Below are 25,292 nucleotides of genomic sequence, written 5' to 3'. Positions count from 1 at the left end.
ATGCTATATATATCCAACCATATATAAAAGAGCTCGGTGATTACAGTATATATTTTGTGACATCATAAACAATTAAGATGTATGATTAATTCATTAATAATTCAAATAGATTTGCTATAGAGTAAGCAGTAGTTTACGTGAGTCAATGTGTTTGTATTAAAGGCTCAAATACAGTCGGAATTCAACATCTGAATTGAGTTTGTTTTGCACGTTGAGCTCCAGGCTTGTCGTCAAAGCCAGTGAAGTCCCCTCCAGCTCCAGCTTGTGTTCACGCTCTTAACGTCAGGACTGTTCTGATGCGCAGGTGTTTACACTACTGCTGTGTTTATTACTGTAAGGGGCAGAAAGGGCAAGGGTGCGGCGCTGGTAGTTTCACTACTATCTCTGAGTTAAGACAGAAAACAGCTCTTCCTCTCATGGCACACGAGGCCTGTGTGGTGGTGCGAGAGATATAGAGAAGTGAGTTCCTCTAAAGTTCGTGGTTCACACCCTTCCACTGAGCACCAGTGTTCCCACGGCTGGCTAAATATGTTTGTGCCAGGTTCTCACACGCCTCTGGAACTGTAAATACTGTACGCTTCTGATCTGTGTGACCCTTTGAAACTTCTCTTCACATCATTTCTTTTCTAAGCCACTTTAATTCTCTGTTTTTCTTTTAATGCATTTTTTTCAGGTACAAAATCTGTATAGGTCACATTTTATCCTCGAGTTAAATCATTTTAGGACCATTAAAATTTTTTTTTGCATTGTGACATTTAAGCTATTTTATAAATTATTTTAGTTATTTTGCTAGTTTTTATTTTTTCCTGATTTGAGTGGTTTTTATTCTCAATAATGATGATGTATTTTTGCATATTTTCTTTAAATCCCATTATAAAACAATTTTAAAGTGATTAAATTAACAAAAATAGTATTTTACAATTGAAAATATATACCTAATTATATTTATTATACATGCATGCATACAAAAAAATGCATTAAAATAATTATTTGCATAATGAGTTATATTTTGTAAAAACACAACCTATAAAAAGCATTACTACTGGAATGTAGCATTTAAGATTTCTATTATACAATTTACTTTTTTTTTTTTTTGGCCTACATTTTAATTTATTTTACAATTAAAATCTATATAATATAAAATACAATTAATATCATTATAATAATGAGTTTAATTGCATTTTTATTTATTGTCACTATCATTAGAACATCACAGTTAATACCGTTTTTATTACAAGAAACATTAAAACATATATTTTGCAATGAGAAATTCTATAATACAATTTACATTTAAAATTTTGCATTTAAATGTATTTTACAATCAAAATTATAGTTTAATCATCTAAATAAAAAAACAAAAATTAATAAAGTATAATGCATTTAATTGCATATGTGTTTTTGCTGCTTGTTCTTGACAGGTTTGTGAGATTCAGTAAATACTTCTCATATTTTGAAGAAATGAAACTTATGCAGTGGTTTTGATACACAAAAAAAATGTATGAAGAAAAATGTATCTAATAGAAATATTATTATTTACTATACATATTTATTTATTATAAATAATAAATACTTATTATAAAATTATTATTCAGCAATTTATACAGTGTATTATAATTTATTTTAAATATATTTATTTCATGCAATAGCAAATATAATTAATACAAATTTTAAATAATCAATAATGTACTATTTTACTGTAATATTTGGGGTTTTGCATGTTAATATATTGAATATAGCTTGAGTCTGAAATTCTGCTGAACTCTTGTGGATTTTTATATTTTGTTTTCTTGATTGCTGTCACTTTTTTCTTCCACAAATCAAGGGTGTCCCTTCATCTTCATCACCTTCGAATCACTTTGTGAAGGTCTTGTTCATCCGAATTATTACAGAATTTGGAGAAAAGCAACTGGACTACATTTATTATAGATGTTTTGCCTTTGTTAGTTGATCGAAATAAAACAGCCATAATATTACATAGAAAAAATAAATAGCCGATCATTAGAGCTTATATTTGATTAAATGTTTGGTCACATCATATGAGATCCCACTGTTATCAGAGAAATACATTTCAGCTGCTTTTTAACTGAATTCTACAACACTTTTTATGAATTTACTGATCTTTTCTTGTTCCTGAACTGCTCTGTTGGTGTTTGGGGGTCATCTTTGTTTTCTTTGACACTTTCAGGGAAGAATAGCGGTTCAGGGGTACATAGTCAAGGTTTTTGGTGCTCCAGCTGTTCGAAAGACACAACCCGTCTCCTCGTCCTCGACGTTACCGTCTGCGGTTAACCCGTCCTCAGCGTTTAGAGCTGTAAGTCCAGTGTGATGTCGTCTGATCATCTCTGTCTAGCTACTTCCTGTTGTCTTAGTGTTTAGTTGCATCCGCTTCATCCGCTTCATCCCGACATGTGCCATCGCTGCTTCCTGCTGTTTTGCCGTTGTCCTGATGCCAGAATCATGCCACGCTTTACACCGCTGTAAGATTTGCTTACGATGTGCTCACCCTCAATCCATCCGAGTTTGTTCGTCATCAGATTTGGAGAAAAGTAGCATTGCATCAGTGTCTCACCAAAGGATGCTCTGCAGTGAATGGGTGCCGTCAGAATGAGAGCTGATAAAAACATCACAATAATCCACACCAGTTAATATCTGTAAACGAATTACAGCATTACGACGTTTTTTTAATGTTAAACTGTGCGCAATCTATATTAAGTGAACAAGTGGTCTGAATCAGGAGAGAAATCTGCTCGTATTTCAGTCACCAGAAGCGACTGTTTTTAAGTTAAAAACGTCTTAATGCTGGATTTGTTTCAGCTTTTGTCGTCTCCAGATGTTCACTGATGGACTGGAGTGCAGTGGATTATTGTGATGTTTTTATCAGACTCTCATTCTGACGGCACCCATTCACTGCAGAGCATCCATTGATGACACACTGATGCAATGCTACATTTCTCCAAATCTGATGCTGAAACTCATTTTCATCAAATGTTAATTACTCCTTTAAAATGACAATACATAACTTTTTTCACCCTCATGTTGTTCTAAACTTGTACAGGTCAGAAGTTCATACAAATTGTGCACTATAATGTCTTTGCTAAGAAATGCTTTCAGAACACACTTCAATGGTGCTTTTTTGAAGCGACATGAAAACATGATTAATCTGTAGTTTAAGGATTTTTAAACTGACGCAGCAAGAGGAAGTTCTGTGGTGGAACCGATCCTTTGTGACCGTTTGTTTTCAGCCAAACCTTTGATTTCATGCGAACTGGACTCAAGAACAAACATGGGTCATTCTCAGACTCCGGTAATATTTATGACCCTCCGTCTTTTTAAAGTTAGTTCAACACAATGTAATAACCTTTTTCAAGTCTGTGGAACAAAAAATAGTTCTGAATTTCATAAAAACAGTAAGACCAATGATGCATAAAATTCTGCAGACGAAACATCATTTACACACCGTATTCTCCGGACTATAAGTTGCACTTTTCTTCATAGTTTGGCTGGTCCTGCGACTTATAGTGAGGTGCGACTTATTTATCAAAATTAATTTGACATGAACCGAGAGAAATGAACCAAGAGAAAACATTACCGTCTCCAGCCGCCAGAGGGCGCTCTATGCTGCTCAGTGCTCCTGTAGTCTACACTGAAGACATAGAGCGCCCTCTCGTGGATGTAGACGGTAATGTTTTATCTTGGTTCTAAATAAATGCGACTTATAGTCCAGTGCGACTTATGTTTTTTTTTCCTCGTCATGACGTATTTTTGGACTGATGCGACTTATTTTCAGGTGCGACTTATAGTCCGAAAAATACGGTAGTTTATATTCAGTATTCAGTAATCTGATTAGAATCGGTAAGAGCTGTTTGGTGTTTATTAAGCATGCATCATAGTAATTCTCACACATCTTCAGACCGTGGCATCCATAACAGACTTGAATATTAAAAATAAGTGTATTTGTCTTACCCCAATAGTTGTTTATTGTTTTAGACAGTGCATTTGATGCATGCATTTGATTTATGCTTTGAATAACACAATTTGCAACAAAGGCACAAAAAATCAATTATATTCCAGATAGATTCTCTAAAAGCAGGTCTGATTTGTTTTAGGACGTCTAAAGGTTTCTTCACTGGTTTCTGCAACAACTTTAGCACCATCTTTCCTGTGCAATATTATTTTCTTTGACTCAATCATTACATAATTTAGAAACAGCTTATGAAAACTCCTTATGCATGAATACCCATGACTCTCGTGGTGAGAATAAAACTTTAGGATCATTTTAAATGCTCTTTCATATTCTTGAAGTACATTAAAGTGACCTTACAAAAACTCATCATGACAATATGACCTCAGAATGACACTTTGGTCTAGAAAAGTGAGAAGCTTTTACAAAAGCACTTCCTGTTTTCTGACACGTAGTAGCAACTTGTTTCACCACAGTGTCACAGTTACTTTACATTGTTTTTGCATATGTGTATACCTTATATATATTTGTATTTTTTGAATAAATGAATTAAATCAGTGGAATTAAGTGCTACAGAACTTTTGAAGTATCCTTGCTAAAGTGTTGTGCACAACCTTATTATTTCATATCAGGAGTAAACAGTTTAGTAGAATTTAACTTTAATATTTTAACGCATCAAATCCAGGTCATCTGGGCCAAAAGTGGCTCGTTTGACCTGAATGCACCCGGTGTTGCATGGCGTCTGTGCTGTGCTGATGCAGTTTGCATGTTGCATGAGGCTTTGTGTTGTGTATGCCGTGCTGCTTGTGTCTTCAGAGCTGTGCTGTAATTTGTCTTTCTCCCAGGCACTGAACACACAAAGGTAAGGTGAAACACAAGTCTGTCGACCACATCTGAGCTGCTGCATGTGTTTGTCAACAATTAAACACCTGCTCCACCCTGCGTGCACACAAACCCTGTATATTGAAGCTCTTTAAAAGAGCGGCAGCAAATGTAAAACCAGCTGACCAACCGCAGTGAGAAAAGAGCAAACATAGTTTGTGATTGATTCAAGTTTTAGTTTGCATTGTGTGTAATAGGAAGTACAGTATTTAGACAGAAATTGCACTTAATGTCTGAATGCAGTTGCATTAATTAATTAATGCATTTAGCAGACACTTTTATCCAAAGCGACTTACAGTGCATTCAAGCTAACCTTTTTAACCTAACATGTGTTCCCTGGGATTCGAACCCACAACCTTGTGATGCTAATGCAATGCTCTACCACTTGAGCTACAGAACAGTAGATGCATTTAATGTAAAATAGCACACTTAAAAGTAGTGGAAAGGAAAAAGGTTTTTTTTAACTAAATGCATTTCATTCCCTGTGTGTTCGGTCACTGGTAACTTACATTTGATGGAAACCAAAGGCTTCACAGCGTTTGGTTGTTTTCATGGCTGTTGATCTCTGCTTGCACTACAGATGATATAAATGATAATCGGTGTGTTTTTGACCAATAAAAAAAATTACATCAGATCAGATGTTATATAATTTTGCACACATGTGCATGTGAAATGAGTGATTTTATATTCTCCCTGTTATGTGATTTGATATGAGGGCTGGGCTATATATATATATATATATATATTCAATAGTCACAATGTGTTCATGATGTTTTTAATGGTGGTGTAAAATTAAGCAATGTTTTATTCGGCTATTAAATAGGGCTGCATGATTTAATCCAAATAAAATCAGAATCATGCACTTATAAACAAGAGAAGCATTAAAGGAGGCATGGACTGCCATTTGTGATTATTTTGCACTGTTCTCACAGATCAACATAATGTTGACAGATGGACTCTGTGATTTAGATTAAAAATGCATAAATACGAAGTACATATCCGTAATAACAGGCAAAGCAACTGCGATCACATAATAAAAACAGTTCCTCACACTTGTGTGTTGCGACATTACCGTCGGATCCAATGTAGTCTCACAACATCGTCTATTAATTTTAATCTTTCTGAAAATCCTGTCGAATTGTGCCTGGTTTATAAACGAATCCACAGTGAAAGCAGATGAACAAAAGACCAATTTCCCCTCAAATCATGCAGCGCTACTTATTCCTATAGTTGTTTATTTTTCAAATTAAACATGTTGAATCTACGAATTAATGTCTGTTTAAATGCATAATGCAAATGCATGAATATCAAGATCGTTCCGGATGAGAGATGTCAATATATATGTTTCCGTTATATATATCGCCCAGCCCTACAGTGATGCATTCTGCTGTGTGCGTGTGATGAATTGTAGTTTCTGTGGTTTATTTTCCGGTTCAGTTCGGAAGTGAGACGGAGCAGCTGGAGTGGGCCAAACGCGAGAGCCAGAGAGAGGAGGCGGAGCGACTCCGCAGGCTCCGCCTACAAGAACAGCTGGACCTGGAACTGGCTCTGGCTCTCAGTCGAGCTGAAATGCCCAGAACATGACGCTGCTAGGTTTATGATTCAATCCTTCAACTTTCAGATGAAGCTTCTTCCCAAATCACACACTCTTCCTGAAGATCTCTCTCAGGTTTGCTGTGACGATCACTGAACCAATGAAGTACAACAAAACCAAAGGCTATAGTTACAGATCCACTTATAAAATGCACAGAATACTTAACCACTGAGTTATGCTTTATGAATATTATATACAGCTTCACCAAATACTGTAGGACCAGTCAGACTCCAGTGCTTCATTAGTTTGACTACGATCAACTTTATACAACTCTAAACCAGACGTTTGATTTATTAAGAGGGATTAATTATTAAATGCATGACATTTAGTCACCGTCAGCCCACTATATGATCATATATGATGTCTGTATTTACATAATCAATGCATTCCCGAATCTCATTTGCCCTCCAGATACTGTTAAATATAACTAGTTCGATGCATGAAGATCAAATGAAGAATATTCTTTATTCTTGAACCTGTTTTTATTTGGGTTTTGTGCTGTTCACATGGGAGAGAGATGATGTGAGCTGTATTTTTAAGAGTTTAACTCTTTAAAGCTTGATCAGATCCTCTAGATGACACCGGATCACACAAACCAGCACTGCCCACTTTCATGTGGTTTTAACCCTTTCCCTGCCTTTTCTTGAAGCACATGTTGCCTTGAAGTGTAGCCTTATACTGTATTTCGAGCTTGTTCTTTTTATGCATTCATATATTTATTGTATCTGTGATACTTTACTGTAAAATTAGCAGGTTATGGGTTGTTTATATGCTAGAGAAGGAAATTCTGGTGTTTATATGGGTTTGATTTTTGATCATTTTGAAGATTCTGTTGAACTTGTGTTTTTATGTGTTTTGGTTCTTTCGTGGAAAAAGGTTAAAAATGATTTTAGTGTGCTGCTTTTCAATGTTTTAATAAATGTCAAACATATTTATCTGAATATAGTAGAAAGTTTTTTTTTCTTTAAACAAATCTACATTTTATTATAATGGATTATTTTATTATTTCTGTTATAAATATTATTAAAGTGTGTATGTGTAAATATATATATATATATATATATATATATATATGTATGTATGTGTGTATTTATATATATATATATATATATATATATATATATATATATATATATATATATATATATATATATATATATAATTTATTTATATATTCGTACATATATTTAGATTTTTAATTAATGTATATTTTAAAGAATATAAAAACCTTATCAAACCTTACCAAATATTTTTATTTTACATTTTGGATATTTAATATTTAGACATTAGATATTTATGCATATACGCTTTTTTTTTTTTTTTCAATGCATCTTATTGCATTGAAGGTTTACAGTTGATCAGTTCATGCATTCACTGGATACTGAACCCATGACATTGGTGTTGTAAGATCTACATGATCTGGATTATAACTTTGAATTGAAAGACGTGTGAAATCAAGCAGCTGCAGTCTTCAATATCTGCTTTTAAAATTTCTCTGTTAATAGGTTGCCGTTCAGATCAGATCTATGAGCACCTGCTACACTTCATATCTACTCATCTTCATGTTCGAGGCATCTAGAAACTGAGCCTAACTACTTCTATTCATGCAAAATCAAGCGTGCGTTGTACTTGTCCTGCTGTGCGGCTCTAATGATGGATGAGCGCCCTGTACATCAAGATGTTCGACATCAATGAGACTCTTCTGCAGGGTCTATCAGACGTTTGTCTTTTGCAAATGCTCTGTGAACGGCTTCAGCAAATTGCTGTTTTTCCTGGATCTGTCGAGTAACACAAGCTTCAAGAATGAAGCTCGGGCTCAAGAAAGATTGAGATCTAAGTGTGAAAATAATTTGACAGCTGCGTGAATTTTAGCTTCGGTATGTTAATTACCCCCATTCGGAATAACAGGAAATTCTTCTGCGAGCTTTTATTTACTGAAGGCTGCTGAAAGAGCTGATTTTAAGATGGACAAATGAGAAGGGCTCAGGTGACCGAGCTCTTAACTCATTTGTGTTTTTCTTGCTCTCGATCGCTCACCTACTGAACCGTCCACACGTGCGCTTGGTTTAGAGGCCTTCCAGACATTCTTGTCCAGTTTGGAGTTAGTTGTGGTTTTAGTGCTGAGTGGATGTGTTCAGAACAGCACACTACTGCCATAAACTTGTAAAGCGGTTTGGAGTTTGACCTTTGTTTTCCAGTTTGAAATCTAATTTATAGTTATGTTTCACCATTCTGTTTTTATCTCACAATTTAGAACTCACAGTTCTGACTTTCTCATTATTCTGATTTAACATCTCACAATTCTGACTTTTTTCCTCAGAGTTCTAAATTTGTATCTTACAATTCCGTTTTTTTTTCTCAGAATTCTAAGTTTGTATCTCAAAATTCTGACTTCTTTCACAATTCTTGAGTTTATTTCTCACAATTCTGGCATCTCTTCATGCAGTTCTGAGTTTAGATCTCACAATTCTAGATATAAGCTCATAATAGTGATTTTTTTTATCCCATGGTAGAAACAAGCTTCCATACTTTTTTATAATCAGACTGGCGAAAGTGAAGTGATTTTTACACAAAATAGGATTTAAAAGTCAACATTACTGTATTAATCTGCATGATGACTAGACGTAAATTCAGTGTTTTGTTTAAAAAAGTGTCTTTGCATATTTTTTCATTGTTTTAAAAACAACTAATAGACTAGTTTTTGTATAGAAGGGGATCTTTCCTTCTACTTTGAATTCTGTTGAATTGCAGTAATCACAGTAAACAGCCCTTAAATTAGCTTTGCACTGAAGGGGAAAAAGAGAAGCTTGTTTTTTTCTGTTTATGTCAGATTGGTAGTAAAAGTTACTATCATCAGCACACAAAAGTGAAATGAGATTTCTGCTTCACTTCACCGAGTTGCTAATAATAGTCGGGATCACATTTCTTCTTTTTGTTGAATTTGCATAAAAGGGAACTCTAGTGCTGTTTTCACACATTATTCACCAAAGCAGAACAAGTTCAGCTCCTGGAAAACAAAAGCACAGAGTTGGATGCTTTATTTAGACATTCAGTTGGAATTTCATACACTTTGTATGCACATAACTGATACATAAATTATATTAAATTTTTATCTAGAATTTTCATTTATATTTTTGAATGTTTTTATAATATATATATATATATATAGATAGATAGATAGATAGATAGATAGATAGATATAGATGTAGATAGATATGGAAATTTTTTTTTAATAATATATGAATATGAATTTTTAATATAGAATTTTCATTTTATTTTTTTATACTGTATTTTTATGCTTTTAAGCACTTTTTGACACTTTAGACACTACACATTCAATAAGAATTAAATATAATTTTAGATTTTAATATATTTTTATGCTATGTAAGTGACATATATATATATATATATATATGTATATATATATATGTATGTGTGTGTATATATATATATATATATATATATTTGTGTGTGTGTGTGTGTGTGTGTGTATATATATATATATATATATATATATATATATATATATATGTATATATACATATATATATATATATATATATATATACACACACACACACACACACACACAAATATATATATATATATATAATGTATGTTTGTGTGTGTATTTATATATAATTTTTATTTTTATATAGATGAACTGGACCAAATCTAAAACATTTATCTAAATGTAAATTTCTCTTGATTCTAAAATATACAAAATTAGTAATAATATACCACGTGTAGCTGTATCTATTTTTTGTATTTATACAAGAATATTTTTCTTGTCTTTCTGTCTCAACACAAAACCAGCTGATGCTAAACAAATATTTTAATAAAATATGCAGATTTGGGATTTTGTCTTGCACGTTGGAGATCAAAGTGGCCCTGGAGTCTCTTTGATGTCCGTGTCTTCTCTGGAGTCTGGGACCTTCAGTCGTGAGCCGAGCGCCCCTCCGTCCAGACGGATCTAAATTCTCTCTCTGTAATTATGTAAATGTAGTGTTTGTATTTATAGGCAGAAGCCACAGGCTGCTGGCCTCAACCTGACGCAGCTGGAAAGCATCTTGGTCTAAACTATAATACCCGACTCCACCAGCTTGAGTGGGGGTTCAAGAATAGCACTCGTGAGACGTCCCTCGCTCGCCATAAACCTCTCCATTTTCTGGAGACTTCGTTTTCCAGTGGCTTCAAAGGAGCCCGTAATAAAAGACTACCAGCCGACGTCCAATAGGTCAGACTGAACATGACAGGCAAAGACAAGAGACCTGATGAATATATATATTCAAATTTAGTTTAATATTTACAATAAATACAGTACTTACAATATAAAATGCATGTACACAATCTTATAAAACCCCAGGACCTCAAGCCCTAGAGCATACGGTGCAACGAGAAACAATACGTTTAAAAAGAAATGCAAACACATTTGAACCCACAGCTCTGTTTGTTGCATAGTAGCAAGGCAGTTTCAGGAGCAAAACATTGTCGTTGTGCATTTTACAATTTACATTAGAAAACTGGAGGTTTGCTAGTCATCAGGCTTTGCACTTTTTCGTTGCTTCGGAAAGAAACCGTTAAACATACAAGCTGTCTCCCGATCGGACACAGATTCATAGGACCAGCCCTTCAGGATGCTTTTTACCCCAAAAAAGGCATTTAAAAGAGCTCTGCTTAATCTATGTAGTACCAGCTACTTGTTTTAAAAAAGTACACTCGTAAAAATAAAGGTTCTTTTTTTTTTTTGGCATCGACGATTCAATAAAGAACCTTCTACATCAATGGAACCTTTCCAAGGTTCTATATATAGTGGAAAAAGTTCTTCTTTCTTTTAAGAACTGATCACTGAAAGGTTCCGAAAATTCCTTTTGGAACCTTTATTTTTAAGAGTGTATGATGATGTATTTCTTTATGTTTTAAGTCATTAAATAAGGCAGTTGTGTGGTTGTGGATCCAGGCTTCACAGGTGTCTCTTCATGTGCAGTGCCAGGTGGTCGGATCGGGAGAATGCACGCTCACACAGGTGACACTGGAACGGCCGGATCCCCGTGTGTTTGCGGAAATGACGCGTCAGCTCGTCGGAGCGGGCGAATTTCCATCCGCATCCCTCCCAGTTGCAGTGGTACGGTTTCTCACCTGATGATGCAAAGCCATGTGATTAGTTTTATTGGTTGCAAAACACAAATGCATGTTAAAGACAAACTGAAACGTGTTCTTACCGGTGTGGGTTCGGTGATGCGCCTTCAAATGCGAGCTCTTGGTGTACGTCTTGCCGCAGCCGGCGTAGGTGCAGGTGTGTGTCGCCGTGCGCTTCCTCGGCCAGGTGCGTCGTCCACGCTTGGGTTTGGACTCTATTAGATCCATCGGGGAGGACGGAGGAGTCAGAAGAGCTCTTTGCATGTTGGGTTGCATGCCCATGGTGTCCTCGAACATGCCGAACTGGTGCTGTGTCGTGTACGGGATCTGCATTTGAGTGTAAGCCGGAGGCGAGTGATGGAAAGCCTGCGGAAATGCAGACGGGTGCAGATGGGAGTTATCCGGACTCAACGGAGGCGTCATATTCCCAGTCGCCTGCGGAGAAACAGCCAGTCTGGGTTGCTCGAAAGACATCATGCATGAAACGTTGCCCTCTTGTTTGATTTTTTGGCAGCTCTGCGGCACCATGCCCATCACCGGCCCGTAACCGTCCATTGGTGGCTCCACTTTGATATCAACAAAGTCCTGTCTAGGGAACGAGTTGACGATGAATCTTCCCTGAATGGCGCCGTCGTAGGAGCTGTCCATGTCGGATCTCAGAAGCTCGGCCATGAGGCTGTTGGAGTACGGCGGAGGAGGAGCGCTGCATTGCTCCGGAGGAACATACGCTCCCGTCGAGTACATGCCGCAGGGCTCCGCGTGCGAGACGAACTCGGCTCCCGCCTCTAGGGGTCCCGTTGTGTTGGCCAGGATAAACTCCAGGTCCAAATAATTACTCAGATCCTCCTCATCCTTGCGGCCACGACAAGTGTCCATATTCTGTGCCACGTTGAGCAGAGAGCAGCCGCTCAGTGGTTTGTCCTCCTCACATTTCCACCTCTGCAACAAAATCAAAGGTGCTTAGTATTCAAACACTGTCATATGGTTTTGCATGACTCATTTTGAAAGCACTTCACATTTGACATGACTCTGTATCTTCGTCTCTTTTTAAGAACTTTCTTATTCATATATATATAAATGCGCGTGTGTTTGTGTGTGTATGTACGCACACATATATGCATACACGCATACATAGGCAAGTAAACTATGCTCGTTATACATGTGTGTGTGTGTATATATATATATGACATAAAAAACTAGACGTGTTCATTCCCCGATGTGTATTTTCAATATTCTATCTAGTACAAACAAGTGCAAAATCAATATTTTCGTTTAGGTTTTTTTGTATTGCTTCTGCGGTTTTAACCACTCTGAGGTCTGGTGTCCCGCGTTACCCAAATTCCGCTTAATTCACCCTAGTTTCACCAGTTACACGTGCACGAAAAGTGTCAAATACTTACATCCTCCCAGAGTTTCTCCTTCTGGTTTGCAAACGTTGAAATCGAAGGCAAAAGGCAATGTAAAGCCATTTCCGAGACGCGTATCGAGTTGTGATGATCTTCTTTACTGTTGCACTTGCTCGTGGACAGATGTCAAACTGCGCTGCGCTTTTCCCTCGAGTGAACTCCCAAAGTCATGAACAAAGTGTGTCTGGCAGGAGCGCCTCCTACCTAATAAATACTTCTCCTGGACCAATTGTGTGAGCGGAGGAAACTGCGTTCAGGGTTCCCAAATTTAGTCAGTATATAAGTCACCGTGCGCTCTCTCTACAGGTCTCCAGTCTCTCAGTGTCGGACAGCGCGCTCCGGCGCTTTTAAGCGCGTGATGACGCGCGCTCCCCTCCCCTCGCGGGGGCGCGGCCGAGAGGAGGCGGTCACTACAATCATCTGTGTAGTACACACACACAACTGTTACCAAGGCGTTTCAACAAAAGCTCGAAATGATCCAAGTGTAATTCCAGTCTCCAAACAGCCGTCATTCACCCATGCGTAATTTAGACTCCAAATATACGCGCTTTCCAATGAAAGCAAGTGACTGCACAATGAGGTTACATTTAGAGAAGTCAAATAAAGTTGTTTTTGAATGCTGATCTGGTCATTTTCTGTACAATAGATTAGTAGGTGATCCAAAAGTCAACTAGCTCTCCCTGTCATTATATATACATAGACTTGGGTGGGATGCTATAAAAGGTAAATGAGGTGCGCTCGATTACACAAGTGTCATTTATTGTAAAGAAAGCAAAACATTTGAAGAAAACTAGTTTGTATGGTTTGAAATGATAAAAACCAAATCTAGTTTTTTTGTTTGTGTGTGGTTAGTGGAGGATGGTGACAGTTGACTGCACCTTGTGTGAGCTTTACTTTATACATTTACTAAAAACCTCTATAATTGTTTGCGGGGCTTTAAAGCCAATCCAGAAATGAATACTTAAAAACATGTGTCAGTCAATCAATGCTTGAATAGACCTAGTCTGACATGCAAACAACTAGTCTGTTTACATTTACATTTATGCATTTAGCAGGCGCTTTTATCCACAGCGACTTACAGTGCATTCAGGATATACTTAAATGTTTTTTTTAGCAGTATGTATAAAAAATATCAAAAATCACAAGACAAGAAAATCATAAAGTGTGTCATTTGGCCGTGCATTTTTATCACTTGTCACCTATAGGCGTGCGTGCGTGCGTGCGTGCGTGCGTGTGTGTGTGTGTGTGTGTGTGTGTGTTATTTCACCAGAGATCTAAATATGTAAAAAAATAAAACAAAAAAAAAACACAGATCTTTTTCTCCTCAGCTCTCATCTCAGGTATTGTCACGAACGCAGCATGAGCGCTGGAGTTTGACCGTGTTTACTGTAGTAAAGCTTTCATTGGGTGATTAATGTGAATGCGCGAGGCAGTGCGCGCGCTCAGAAGCGCTTTCTCATGATGATGGCGCGCGCAGCGGGTTTGTCTAAACGCGGACAGCAGGCGCCAGTCTCACCTGAGCTGCTGACTCTCTCCTCTCAGATCTTCGCCTGCCTTTTCGCCTCATTCAGGTGTAAATGCAGGGGGGATGAACGGCTGGAATGCTGATGGTGGCTGGGAATTCCTGGCCTTTCTTTAGCAGCCATTAGTTTCGTTAATGATGTCCCGAGTGTTTGCAGCACGCGAGAGCCATCATGAAAGAAAACTGACAGGGAAAGAACATCTGCACAGGTTACTTAGGTTAACATCTGAAAATACACAGTTGGTTCATGCACTTTGCGTACAACACTATGGTATTAAAATGTTATCCACATGGTTATACAGTGGCTCTTTTTATTGTACAAAATGCATGGTGTTACTGAGGTTAATTTATATAAATCATTAATGTTGAGAAAGCATCGGAGACATGCCTTTTTAGATCTTTTGTTGTAAGAGGTACTTTATTGTGGTATATTTATGAATTTGAGTACCATGCCTATATTATAGTACCATTATAAGGCCTCGAAAAACCAGCACTTAAAAGAGTACCATGGTAAATTTCAGAAGAAACATAAAAGCATGGTCCTTTTTGTAACACTTTAAACCCGGAAACCTTTCTGAATTAAATAATGTGAAATAGTAAGTCATATTGCGTTGACCTCTTGACCTCAGAGTTTCATCACTAGAGTTTATATAGCTCATAACAGTCATGAGTCTGATAAAGCGCTCAGATATGCATATGTTCCCTCATTGTCTACGTGCTCTTTGTGTTGAATGAGAATGAGTCTGGGATATTTCTAATCTCCTTAGTCATGCAATCTCAATGGAAATTAAAGGTGGCTCACCGGTTTCACATAATCTGTTATGTAAACTAGAGTTTCCTGTGCTTCTAGTTTGATATAAAAAAATTCATTCAGAATTAAGTGCATGCCAAATGCAAATGGTCATCTATATATGTGCACATTAGATTATGAAAATGTTATTGAGAAAGCTTGTATTGACATCTCTGACTCTTCTGAGCATGCTTTGGGAAGTCTTTCTCAGGAGGAACATCTGAGATGCTAGAAACTTCTCCATGTGCTCTTTAGTCTTATTTTATTGCTTTCAGAAGTGAGATATTTTTAGAGATCTAGTATGTATGTCGTCATTCGGAGTTCCATAGAACTCTACAGGAAGTGTGTCCGGCGTGTGACGTTTAATTGATGGAATAAAATGATAAACCGTTTCCTCCCGCATTAGTCCAGGTGACCCTTGCTCACAGTGACACATTAACTTTGTGTGAATGACTGAAATCTGATATGTTTTGTGATGCAATGAAGCCTTTTCCGGGGTTCAGTACACATACAGTTAAAAGTTTGGAATTATTAAGAGTTTTTAATGCTTTTGCTCACCAAGGCTGCATTTATTGAATCACAAATAGAGTAGAGAGAGTAATATTGTGAAATATTTTTACAATTCCAAATGACTGTTTTCTAATTGGATATATTTTAAAATGTAATTTATTTCTGTGATGCGCAGCTGGATTTTCTTCAGAAACAGTTGTGTTGCTTCATATATTTGTGAAAATCATGATATATTTTTTTTTTCAGGATTCTTTAATGAACAGAAAGTTCAAAAGAACAGCACTGATTTTAAATATTATCTTTTGTAGCATTATAAATGTTTACTGTCGCTTCTAAACAATTTAATGTATGCTTTCTGAATAAAAGTATGATTATTATTAAACATTTTTTTTAAATCTTTCTTTTACCCAGACTTATGAAAAACACTTATTTTAAATTGTAATCATTTTAATTGTAATATTTAACAATATTACTTTTTTACTGTATTTTTATTATTAATAAATGAAGACTTTTTGAGAAAAAGAGACACATTTTAAAAACATTGACAAATGTCAATTATTCAAAAGTTTCATCATTATAATTGCACACACACACACACACACACACACACATATATATATATACTTTTTTTTTTTTTTTTATAAATGTATTCCGTTTTTGGCCTGAAACCGAAAAACTGACAGAAAGTGGCATGTTATAAATTGCATTTTGACATATTTCAGAACATTAACACACAAAATCGCGCTTGCGTGGCTAGAAGTATTTGCACTAAAGTTAAAGTGTGTTTTGGGCTTTACATTGAGCTGGTAATCATTGCAAAATTTGCATAATGTCACCTCAAATTGCCTATAATGGGCTGTGTGGATGTGAACGACCCTTGTTGATTCAAAACCTCTTATGTCATCCCCTTCCTGATGTACACAATACATAACGGCGCATGTTTGTGGTAACAGTCGCTGTGTTTAATCAGCCAAACGTTACATATTCATTCAGGTAATTTTTTCCATTGCACTCAATGAAAGCAATTACAGACGTCATGCGCGCAGGAGTTTGACATGTGTTCAGATTGTCATGGCAGAGATCCAGCACGCTCCCAGCCCACATTACATGCATCACTGCTAAATGATGTGTCAGTGTACAAGTATGTTCATGCCGTCCTGTTGAATGAATTGCAGTTTCCATCCCATGCATGTGAATGCATGTCTGTATGTTTATGTCTCTTGGCAGAAAACTAACTTATTTTGACTTATGTGCAATTAAATGCAAGAACAATGCATTTTTTTATTTACTATATAGTGATTATGTTTTTATTTGAAAGCAAGAGTGACTTCTCATATTACGATTGAAACGGAAATCGTCTCATTCTGTTCAAATGATTCATACGAATGGAGATTATGGCTGTTTTAATGAAGAGTTAATCAGGCGTCCGAGCTATTATTTCTGAGAATTATTTCCCAATCTTTTAGAATGAATAAAAATATTGAAACAATTGGGTAACACTTGTGAAAGTTGCGAAACATGGCCGTAGTGTTTTTACATAAGCCGTGCATTCCTGAAAATGTGAGACAATGTGCTGGATTTGTGATCTGTCATCATGAACATTGCTGCGTTCACCTGATGTGACTTTCTGCATTCACGTTAGATGAGAATGCGACATAAACATTACATTACAAAACCCTATTTTACTAACAGTGCATTGTTTTATCATTGCTTACAGTGCGGATCATTCTCATGTCAGTCTCACGTCAAGTTTCGCTTGATTTGTGTGTGAAGTATGTGCATTACACCCATTTTACATTCTTGGCTTCTATGATTTACAACCTAAAACAATGTAGACACTCTTAACCATTAAGACACATTAATGTTTTGTTTTCATTTTCTGCATTTTAGGCCTTTGAGACACCGGTGTCTCTAGAGAGCTGTCTTGCATGGTATTACCATGTTTTTAAGACATCTACCACGGTAAAACTGTGTTTTCTGGAACAAGCACCACTTCTTTTACTATAGTAGGTATAACCAGACTGTCATAGTAGTGTAAATAGTTTATATAAACTAAAATTTGTGTAAACTAAACTTCACATTTAATCTGTTTTCACTAAGTTTTAACTTTATTTAACTATATTTTTAACTTTATTTTTTAACTATATATATATATATATATATATATATATATATATATATATATGAATATATAATATATTTTAATTTCTGTTAGTTTTTTATAAATGTCCGTATATTTTTTAAATAGATTTTCATTTATTAGTTTTATTATTTTAATACTTCAAGTTAAAATATACAGTTTAGATTAGATATTTATATTTCATTTTTTTTTTGTTAATTTTAGTTCAAGTTTGAGTAGTTAAGTGTGTGTGTGTGTGTGTATATATATATATATATATATATATATATATATATATATATATATATATATTTATTTATTTATTTATTTATTTATTTATTTATTTCATTTGTACTTATTCATTTAAGTTTGTCTTTTTTTGTTTTCTTTTTAGTGCGCCAAGATTAAATAAACTAAAATGAGAAATATCGGCATTTTTTTGTCTATATATATATATTTTTTTATTTATTTAATTTTTTTTATTCATTTGTACTCATTCATTTAAGTTTGTGTTTTTTTGCTTAGTTTTAGTGCGGCAAGATTAAATAAACTAAAATGAGAAATATCGCCTTGGCAAGTAGATGATATTAAATAAATTAGCTTTTTTTATATTCGATTATATTTCAAGTAGCAGAAATGCGGTTTTAGTTTTAGTTAACTGTAATAACCCTGGTGTGATGTGTTCATGTGAAAGTCCTCATCGTATCGTATCGTATCGTATCGTACAGAGTCCTTCGTGCATGAAGCCGAAACCAGGATCGTTCTAGAGAGCACCGCTGGAGAAACATCCCGTCCCCGTCAGCGAGTGTGTGAGTGGGATCCTGCCTGGACCTTTTATACCCAAGTTATTTTTAAACACACACCCCTTGTTTCCGTGTTTCCTCCTGAGCCGCTCAGGAAGCCTGTTTGGGCCCATTTCCTGCACACACACACACACACACACACACAGATTCAGGAGAAATCAAAGAATGATTGCATTGAGGAGCGCGGCCTCTGTAAGGAAAACACAAGAAGGGTGAAAAATGAAAAACAGAGCTGGTCTGGCACGTGCGAGCGCCTCGACTGGAATTCAAAGTCCTGGATGGACTCCAGCTCTAATTTCAGCTTGAAATATTTGTGGAAAGTTCTGGAACAAGAGCTCGGCTTTCTCCTCTCCGTGCACCTGAGAACCGCTAGACATCCACATATTACACCGAAACATAGCATCTGATGACTTACTGTTTGTACATCACAGGCCTATTGAAGAAGACTGGATGTTCTCAGTGTTACATAAGACTCTTATAGTATCTAATTACATAAATCCACCTTGTCTTGATTGTGTGTTACTAATTACATAACATTTTTTTTATAGGAAGCATGTGTCTCACAAAACATGAGGAAGCATGTTAAGATGTCATAGTCGTGCTTGCGACGCAAACGTAGGCAGGAAAATGATGCTGTCTTTTAAGATCCCTTTGTTGAGCACTGCATATATCCTTCATGACAAACATAAACTCATGATGCATTGTAAAACTCTTTTATTTCCAGTTGAATTATTATTTTTTTGATTACATATCTAGTGTGTTTATGTATTTCTGTGCTTGAAAGCTTGACACACAAAACTTTTGCCCATTTAAAGCATTTCAAATCAGTCACTTTATTAACAAGTGCAAGTACAAGACCGTAGCAACACTGATATACGAACAGTTTTGTAGATATTTTAAATTACTTTTTATTTTTCTCATTTAAAAATGTTGTAATTTCTATTCGTTTTTTGTCAATATTTTATATTCATAGATTTTTAATTTCCAATTTTTTTCCAAGTTTAAATTTTTGTGTGTGTGTGTGTTTTGTAATTTCTATTATTATTATTTATTTTATATTTGTTAAATTTCAGGTTGTCATTTAAATTTTAGTTACTTTTGTAGTTTATTCTATTTAAATTAATGTATTTTATGGTTTTAATTAATTTTTATTTTTATTAGTTTTTTGTGACTATTTTGCATTCATAGATTTTTAATTTCCAATTTGATTTTAAATTTTAAATTATTTTTTTTGCGTGTGTGTGTGTTTTGTAATTTTTATTATTATTATATTTTAAATATTTGTTAAATTTCAAGTTATCATTTTAATTTTAGTTACTTTTGTAGTTTATTCTATATAAATTAATATATTTTTTGTTTTTAATTGTAGTTTTAGTTAACCCTGATCAGAGCTTATATTAATAAGTTACTTCAGAGTTCAAATATGCACAGAATAATGCATGCACAAAAGCATCAACACCTGCAGCGTATCAAAACATTTTTATTAGTTTCTGCTTTCTATTAAAACGCAGAGAACTATACAGCATTTGTTCCAAACAGAGCGTCACGTTAACCTCGTTGCATTGCACGAACACCTTTTCACGAGTGATTGTGAGCTCTGTTATGACAGAGCGCTGCTGAAGGCCTCGGCTCGTCGGATCGAGTCCATAAGGATCTAATTGGGACTCGAGCAGCGAGTGTGGTTCTCATTTATTAGCTGTTAGCACCTAATCACGGCCAAACCACGCCAGCACGGCCTCCTCAAGTGTTTTCATTGTCAGAATGAGACGTGAAAGGTGCTTTCTGTGTGATTCACGGAAGCAAACGCTGTAGTTGCGTGACAGTTAGCGTCGTGGCGTGGGTTGTGTCAACAGTAACGCAGAGACACATCGCTTTCAGTCCTTCATAACTCTGTTTTGTTCTTTTCAACACTCGCTGATACTTTGTGGCAGATGTTAGTTTTTTATGTGAGTGCTTATATAGATCACATTTGAAAGGCAACAAGATGTTAAATTTAGTGGATAACAGACTCTCTTTCATTTAAATCACGGCTGATTCGCAGGTCGCCAGAGAATACAATTCATGTATATTTCTATATTAAATATTTTGACTTCTAATGCTTTCAGTGTCCGATGCAGTGCTTTAAAACATAATTTAAGTTATTTAAACCTAATATGCAGATTCTAAATAGAGTGTCCAGTATAGAAATGTCATTCTATTTTTGCACTATAATAACTGCTATTAAATTTAACATGATATCATTATTGTTCCTTTTTTCTTAATGGATGTTCCTGCTTTTATTCAGCATGATTCATACATCATTACAAAGGAATTCATTTTTAAAATGTATTTATTTTTAATGTTTTATCATGAAGTAACAAGTTGCTCTGCCACTCTTTTTTAATTGATTAATTTTCAATTAATTATTTAATTTTTAATTAATTAATTAATTTAACATTTATTTTTTATGTTTTATCATGAAGTAATAAGATGTTTTGCCACTCTTTTCTGATTCATTAATTTTTTTAATTATTTAAATTATTAAGATTTCATTTATCATAAATATTTATTTTTAATTTATTTATTTTTCACTTTTTTTTATTTCAATTCAATTCAAGATTATTTGTATAGCGCTTTTTACAATACAAATCATTGCAAAGCAACTTTACAGAAAATGAAGTACTACAATATTAAGTAGTAGCTTATAAGTGGTGATCAGTTTTTTATATTGAAGTAATAATTTGCTCTGCCACTTATTTTTATAATCCATTCTCAATTGATAAATTCAGATACATTTTTTAAATTCAGTATCTGGTTTCTCTTGAAAATGTTACAGTATTAAACTAAAATGGGTAAAATGAAGTAAATGGACATTGCATGCATTGAAAACTTCACGAGTCTCATTGTTTAATTGCGACCGTATGATATGTTTCAGACCGTCAGCGCCTGTGTTTCTTCTCTGGTACCTAAAGATACAGAAGCAAGTGCATTTGGACATTCCAGCGGCGGTGAACTCCAGCAGCTGAGTAAACATCGCACGCTTCAACAGAACAAGCCCCGACAGTCTCTTCATTCAAACACTTCAGCACAGACATCTCCATCAGAAACATATCAATGTTCAGAGAATGTGCTGGAACCAACTGATGCATATGGATCTCATTCCAATATCACGTGTTTAATTCATGCATCACTTTAACTATTGATTAAACTTAAGGTAAGATGTTTGTTTTTTAAATATTATGTCATTGGAGGCCAGTAGTAGAACTTAACTTCTACTAGTACTAAAATTAATGAATATATTTTATTTATAAAACCACTAGAACAACATTTTTTATTACTAGAAATAAAAATAAATGCTAAGTAAAAAAAAAAAATATATATATATTAACAATTAGAATTTCAATTTAGTTTAATAAAACTAAAATAAAAAAATAAAAAAAATAAAAAATAATAAAGTAGACGTGTTCCGTTCACATAAAGCTTCATTTATTAAAACGAATGAATGAAAAAAAAACTTAAATCAAAATATTAATAAAAACTATATTAATATATTATTGATACTAAAATAACGCTGTGTTTCTTTCATTTTAAAATGACTAAAACATTAACTAAAATTAAAATGAAAAAAAAGGAAAAGAAATATTAATAACATTTAGAATATATATTTAATGATATTAAAATAAATCCAGTGGGTCCTGTTCAAAGATCAGTATACCAATCTTCTCGTGCAGTTCATGACCTTTTGACCTTTGCATGAACTGCCGAAGCTCTCACACATTATATCATCCTCTTAAGCAACCCGACCATGACTTTTCCTCTGTTTCGTTTGTAAATTACACACAACCATTTGTTCCTGTGACGGTCCAGGAATAGTTTCCAACCACAGGTACGAACCTCAGAGACACCGAAACATGTGCAGATTTTGAACCAGGTGTCCGTAGTTTTTACAAGACAAGATCTGTGGTTGCAAACGAGTATCTGCGGCCCACCTGAGCAGCTAACAGTGAGTTACGTCACAGCAAGGCCAAAGGCTCCTCATTTCTTCTTCGTTTGCAGAGGAAACGCAGCAGGACCGGGCCGCTCTGTACTCTGACACTTATCAATCGTCATTAAACCTCTCGGGGCCTTTCGCGCTTCAGACGGTTTCCTGAGCATGCGGTGGATGCCGTCATTACGACTGGAAAATTAAGTTGCATCTGGTTCAAAACTGCTGATAGAGGTAAACCGGCTCGAACCGGTTCCATGTGACTCTTCCAGCGCAGAAGAGTGTGTCATTTTAAGGATGTTTCATTTTTCATGGCGCACTGGAAATGACCAGAAAAATGTTTGCTGGTCAGATAACCCAGACTGAATAGTTCTCGTTTGCTAAGCTAGTTAGTCGGAGGCTTTCCAGAAGAGATGCACAAGATCTCAAACTGTGCTCAGATTTGTTCAAGATAAAACTAAAATGTGAGAACATTTTTCATCAGATGATCTGAATTTTATAGGTAACACTTTACAATAAGACTCCATTTGTTAACTTTAGTTCACTACAGAGTCCAAGTGAATAAGCGAATGCCCAAAAATCAAACGCCATTTTCTTGCTCTTAAATTCAGCAGGATATATATTTTATTCTTCATGCACTTTCCTGCTCTTATTCAGTACGAATCATTGTTGCACGTTATTTGAAGAAGAAAAATTATCGTTTGTTTATTTTTAAATGCATTCATTTTAAAGGACTTGTTTTTAGTTTATGTAAAATCTACAGTAATTTATTTATTTAATGAATGTTTTATTGTCAAGTAATAACTTGCTCTGCCGCTCTAATATTTTTATGATCCAGTTAATTCTCAATAAATAAATTGTTTTCTTTTTATATAAAGGTAAAATGACTTTTGGGTCTGAAGCATCTGATATGTGATTGATAACTGAGAGCAGATTAGTCAAGATTTAGTAAAGAAGATGGGCTACCACTTCTGTTTTCTAGGTCATGTGACTCATCAAGTCGTTTCCAGTTAATCGTGATCAGGAATCATGGGAAAGTGGAACAATCCGCCCTGAATGTGGTCAAGCGAACTAGTTTTGGGAGTTCACACGGAGCTGTCAGGCCAAATGACCCTGGTATTGATGACTGTGTTATTCACAGCTCCAGTGCTGATCATGCATCCAGATTCAGCAGAGGTACAAGCGCTTGTCAGGTCAGCTGTTAAACAGTTCAACAGTCATGAGTAAATTTGTGAACCTGTTCTAGGGTGTAACCCCCACTGACTAATTACAGCGTTTGGGCTTGGCTGTAACGATGGCCACAAAGTCGCTGAATTCAACGGAGATCTGAAGATGCACGTATAGGTGTGAGCATTCGATATCGACTCTTGCCACGCGCCGATGCGAGCGCTTCTAACAAAGCTGTGCTTTTCATTGGTCATGTGCTGAGCTGCTGTGGTCGTGTGGTTTGTGTTCGCTGTTCTTGATGTAGTTTTTCACTTTCGTAATTAGTGCAGGTAACGATAGAAAGCGTTGGTGTTGGGTTCACACAACAGGAAGCTGATGCAGGTTGTGGTTCGGCCGACACGCCCTGAGCTGAATAATTCAACACTAACGCCTTAACAACTGTGGGTCTTTAAGCACCGAGCCCGAATTGATTAAATCACTGTGTACGCGGTCAGAAAAAAACGTGCTTCCGAATGCGGTCACAACATTCGGGGAAGCTGCTTTCGGGACATTGCTACTAAGTCTCTACTAGCTACATCGAAGCTTAATTAGTTTTTTAATCTGATGATATAATTGATTCACTTCTGTCATCAGTCAGTTCAATGAACCCCATGAATGATTGTGCAATTCAGAATTGAAAAGTTGATTAGTTTAGAGTTTCTTTGTGTTTTTATTTGCCAAATCCGTCTGAAAGGTGTGTTCCGAACGTGAAGCAAACCCTTGCAACAATTACAATGTTTAAGGCTTGCCGGCTTTCCCTCAAAGCTAGTGCACATAGTGAGAGGACCTTAAAACATAATGTCGTTCTGAGCGATTGTTTTTATAGATAGAAACTATGAATCATGCAGTGTAGAGGAGGGCAGTTGGGCGGTTTCTGCGTGCAACCGTCAAAAAAAGATATAAAACATACGACAGCTGGTAGGAGGTTGTTAGTTTTCTATTTTGTTGATTATGAAGATTTCCAGTTTGGGAATAGATTGATTTAAGCACGGTCAGCTATTTTGAGAAACAAGAAAAGAACTTCAAAGCCTGTCCTGACATACATTTCTGAGATGTTTCGTGAGCTTTTGGGTAATGCTGTAATTGCCTCGTGGTATTTTCAGAGCTGTCTTTTCTCACAAAGTCTGAGTATAATAGCCGTTAAACATAAGTGAAGGAGTTTGAGGCAAGCAGGTAATTAAGATGTATTGCATTTCAAGCGCACCTTGAAATAGTAGGTGCATAGTTTGGGACTCCAGTCTGTCACGGTGCATTGATGTGTAGGTTTAGCCTGAGCTGATGGTGGATCATACAGAGAATGATCAGGGTTTGAACTGTGTGACCTGTGCTGGGTTTGGGTTTCCTGCACTGACGGGTGACAGAGGAAAATATTATGCTGGATCCACATTAGAGATTC

General features: G+C 35.7%; 1 protein-coding gene across 1 annotated transcript; it reads right to left on the bottom strand.

The window, feature by feature from the left end:
• Window positions 1-10,712: 10,712 nt before the first annotated feature.
• LOC113112427 (Krueppel-like factor 2) lies at window positions 10,713-13,312 on the bottom strand. The gene is made up of 3 exons (XM_026277996.1): window positions 12,977-13,312; window positions 11,660-12,515; window positions 10,713-11,576 (listed from the first exon to the last, which is right to left on the bottom strand). The coding sequence occupies exons 1-3, from the start codon at window positions 13,043-13,045 to the stop codon at window positions 11,401-11,403; spliced, it is 1,101 nt and encodes a 366-aa protein (XP_026133781.1). The 5' UTR covers window positions 13,046-13,312; the 3' UTR covers window positions 10,713-11,400.
• Window positions 13,313-25,292: the final 11,980 nt, after the last annotated feature.

The sequence above is a fragment of the Carassius auratus genome, chromosome 2 (genome assembly GCF_003368295.1).
Source record: "Carassius auratus strain Wakin chromosome 2, ASM336829v1, whole genome shotgun sequence".
Taxonomy (NCBI): Eukaryota; Metazoa; Chordata; class Actinopteri; order Cypriniformes; family Cyprinidae; genus Carassius; species Carassius auratus.
The sequence above is the reverse complement of the archived record's forward strand: the minus strand, read 5'-3'. Positions and strand labels throughout refer to the sequence as shown.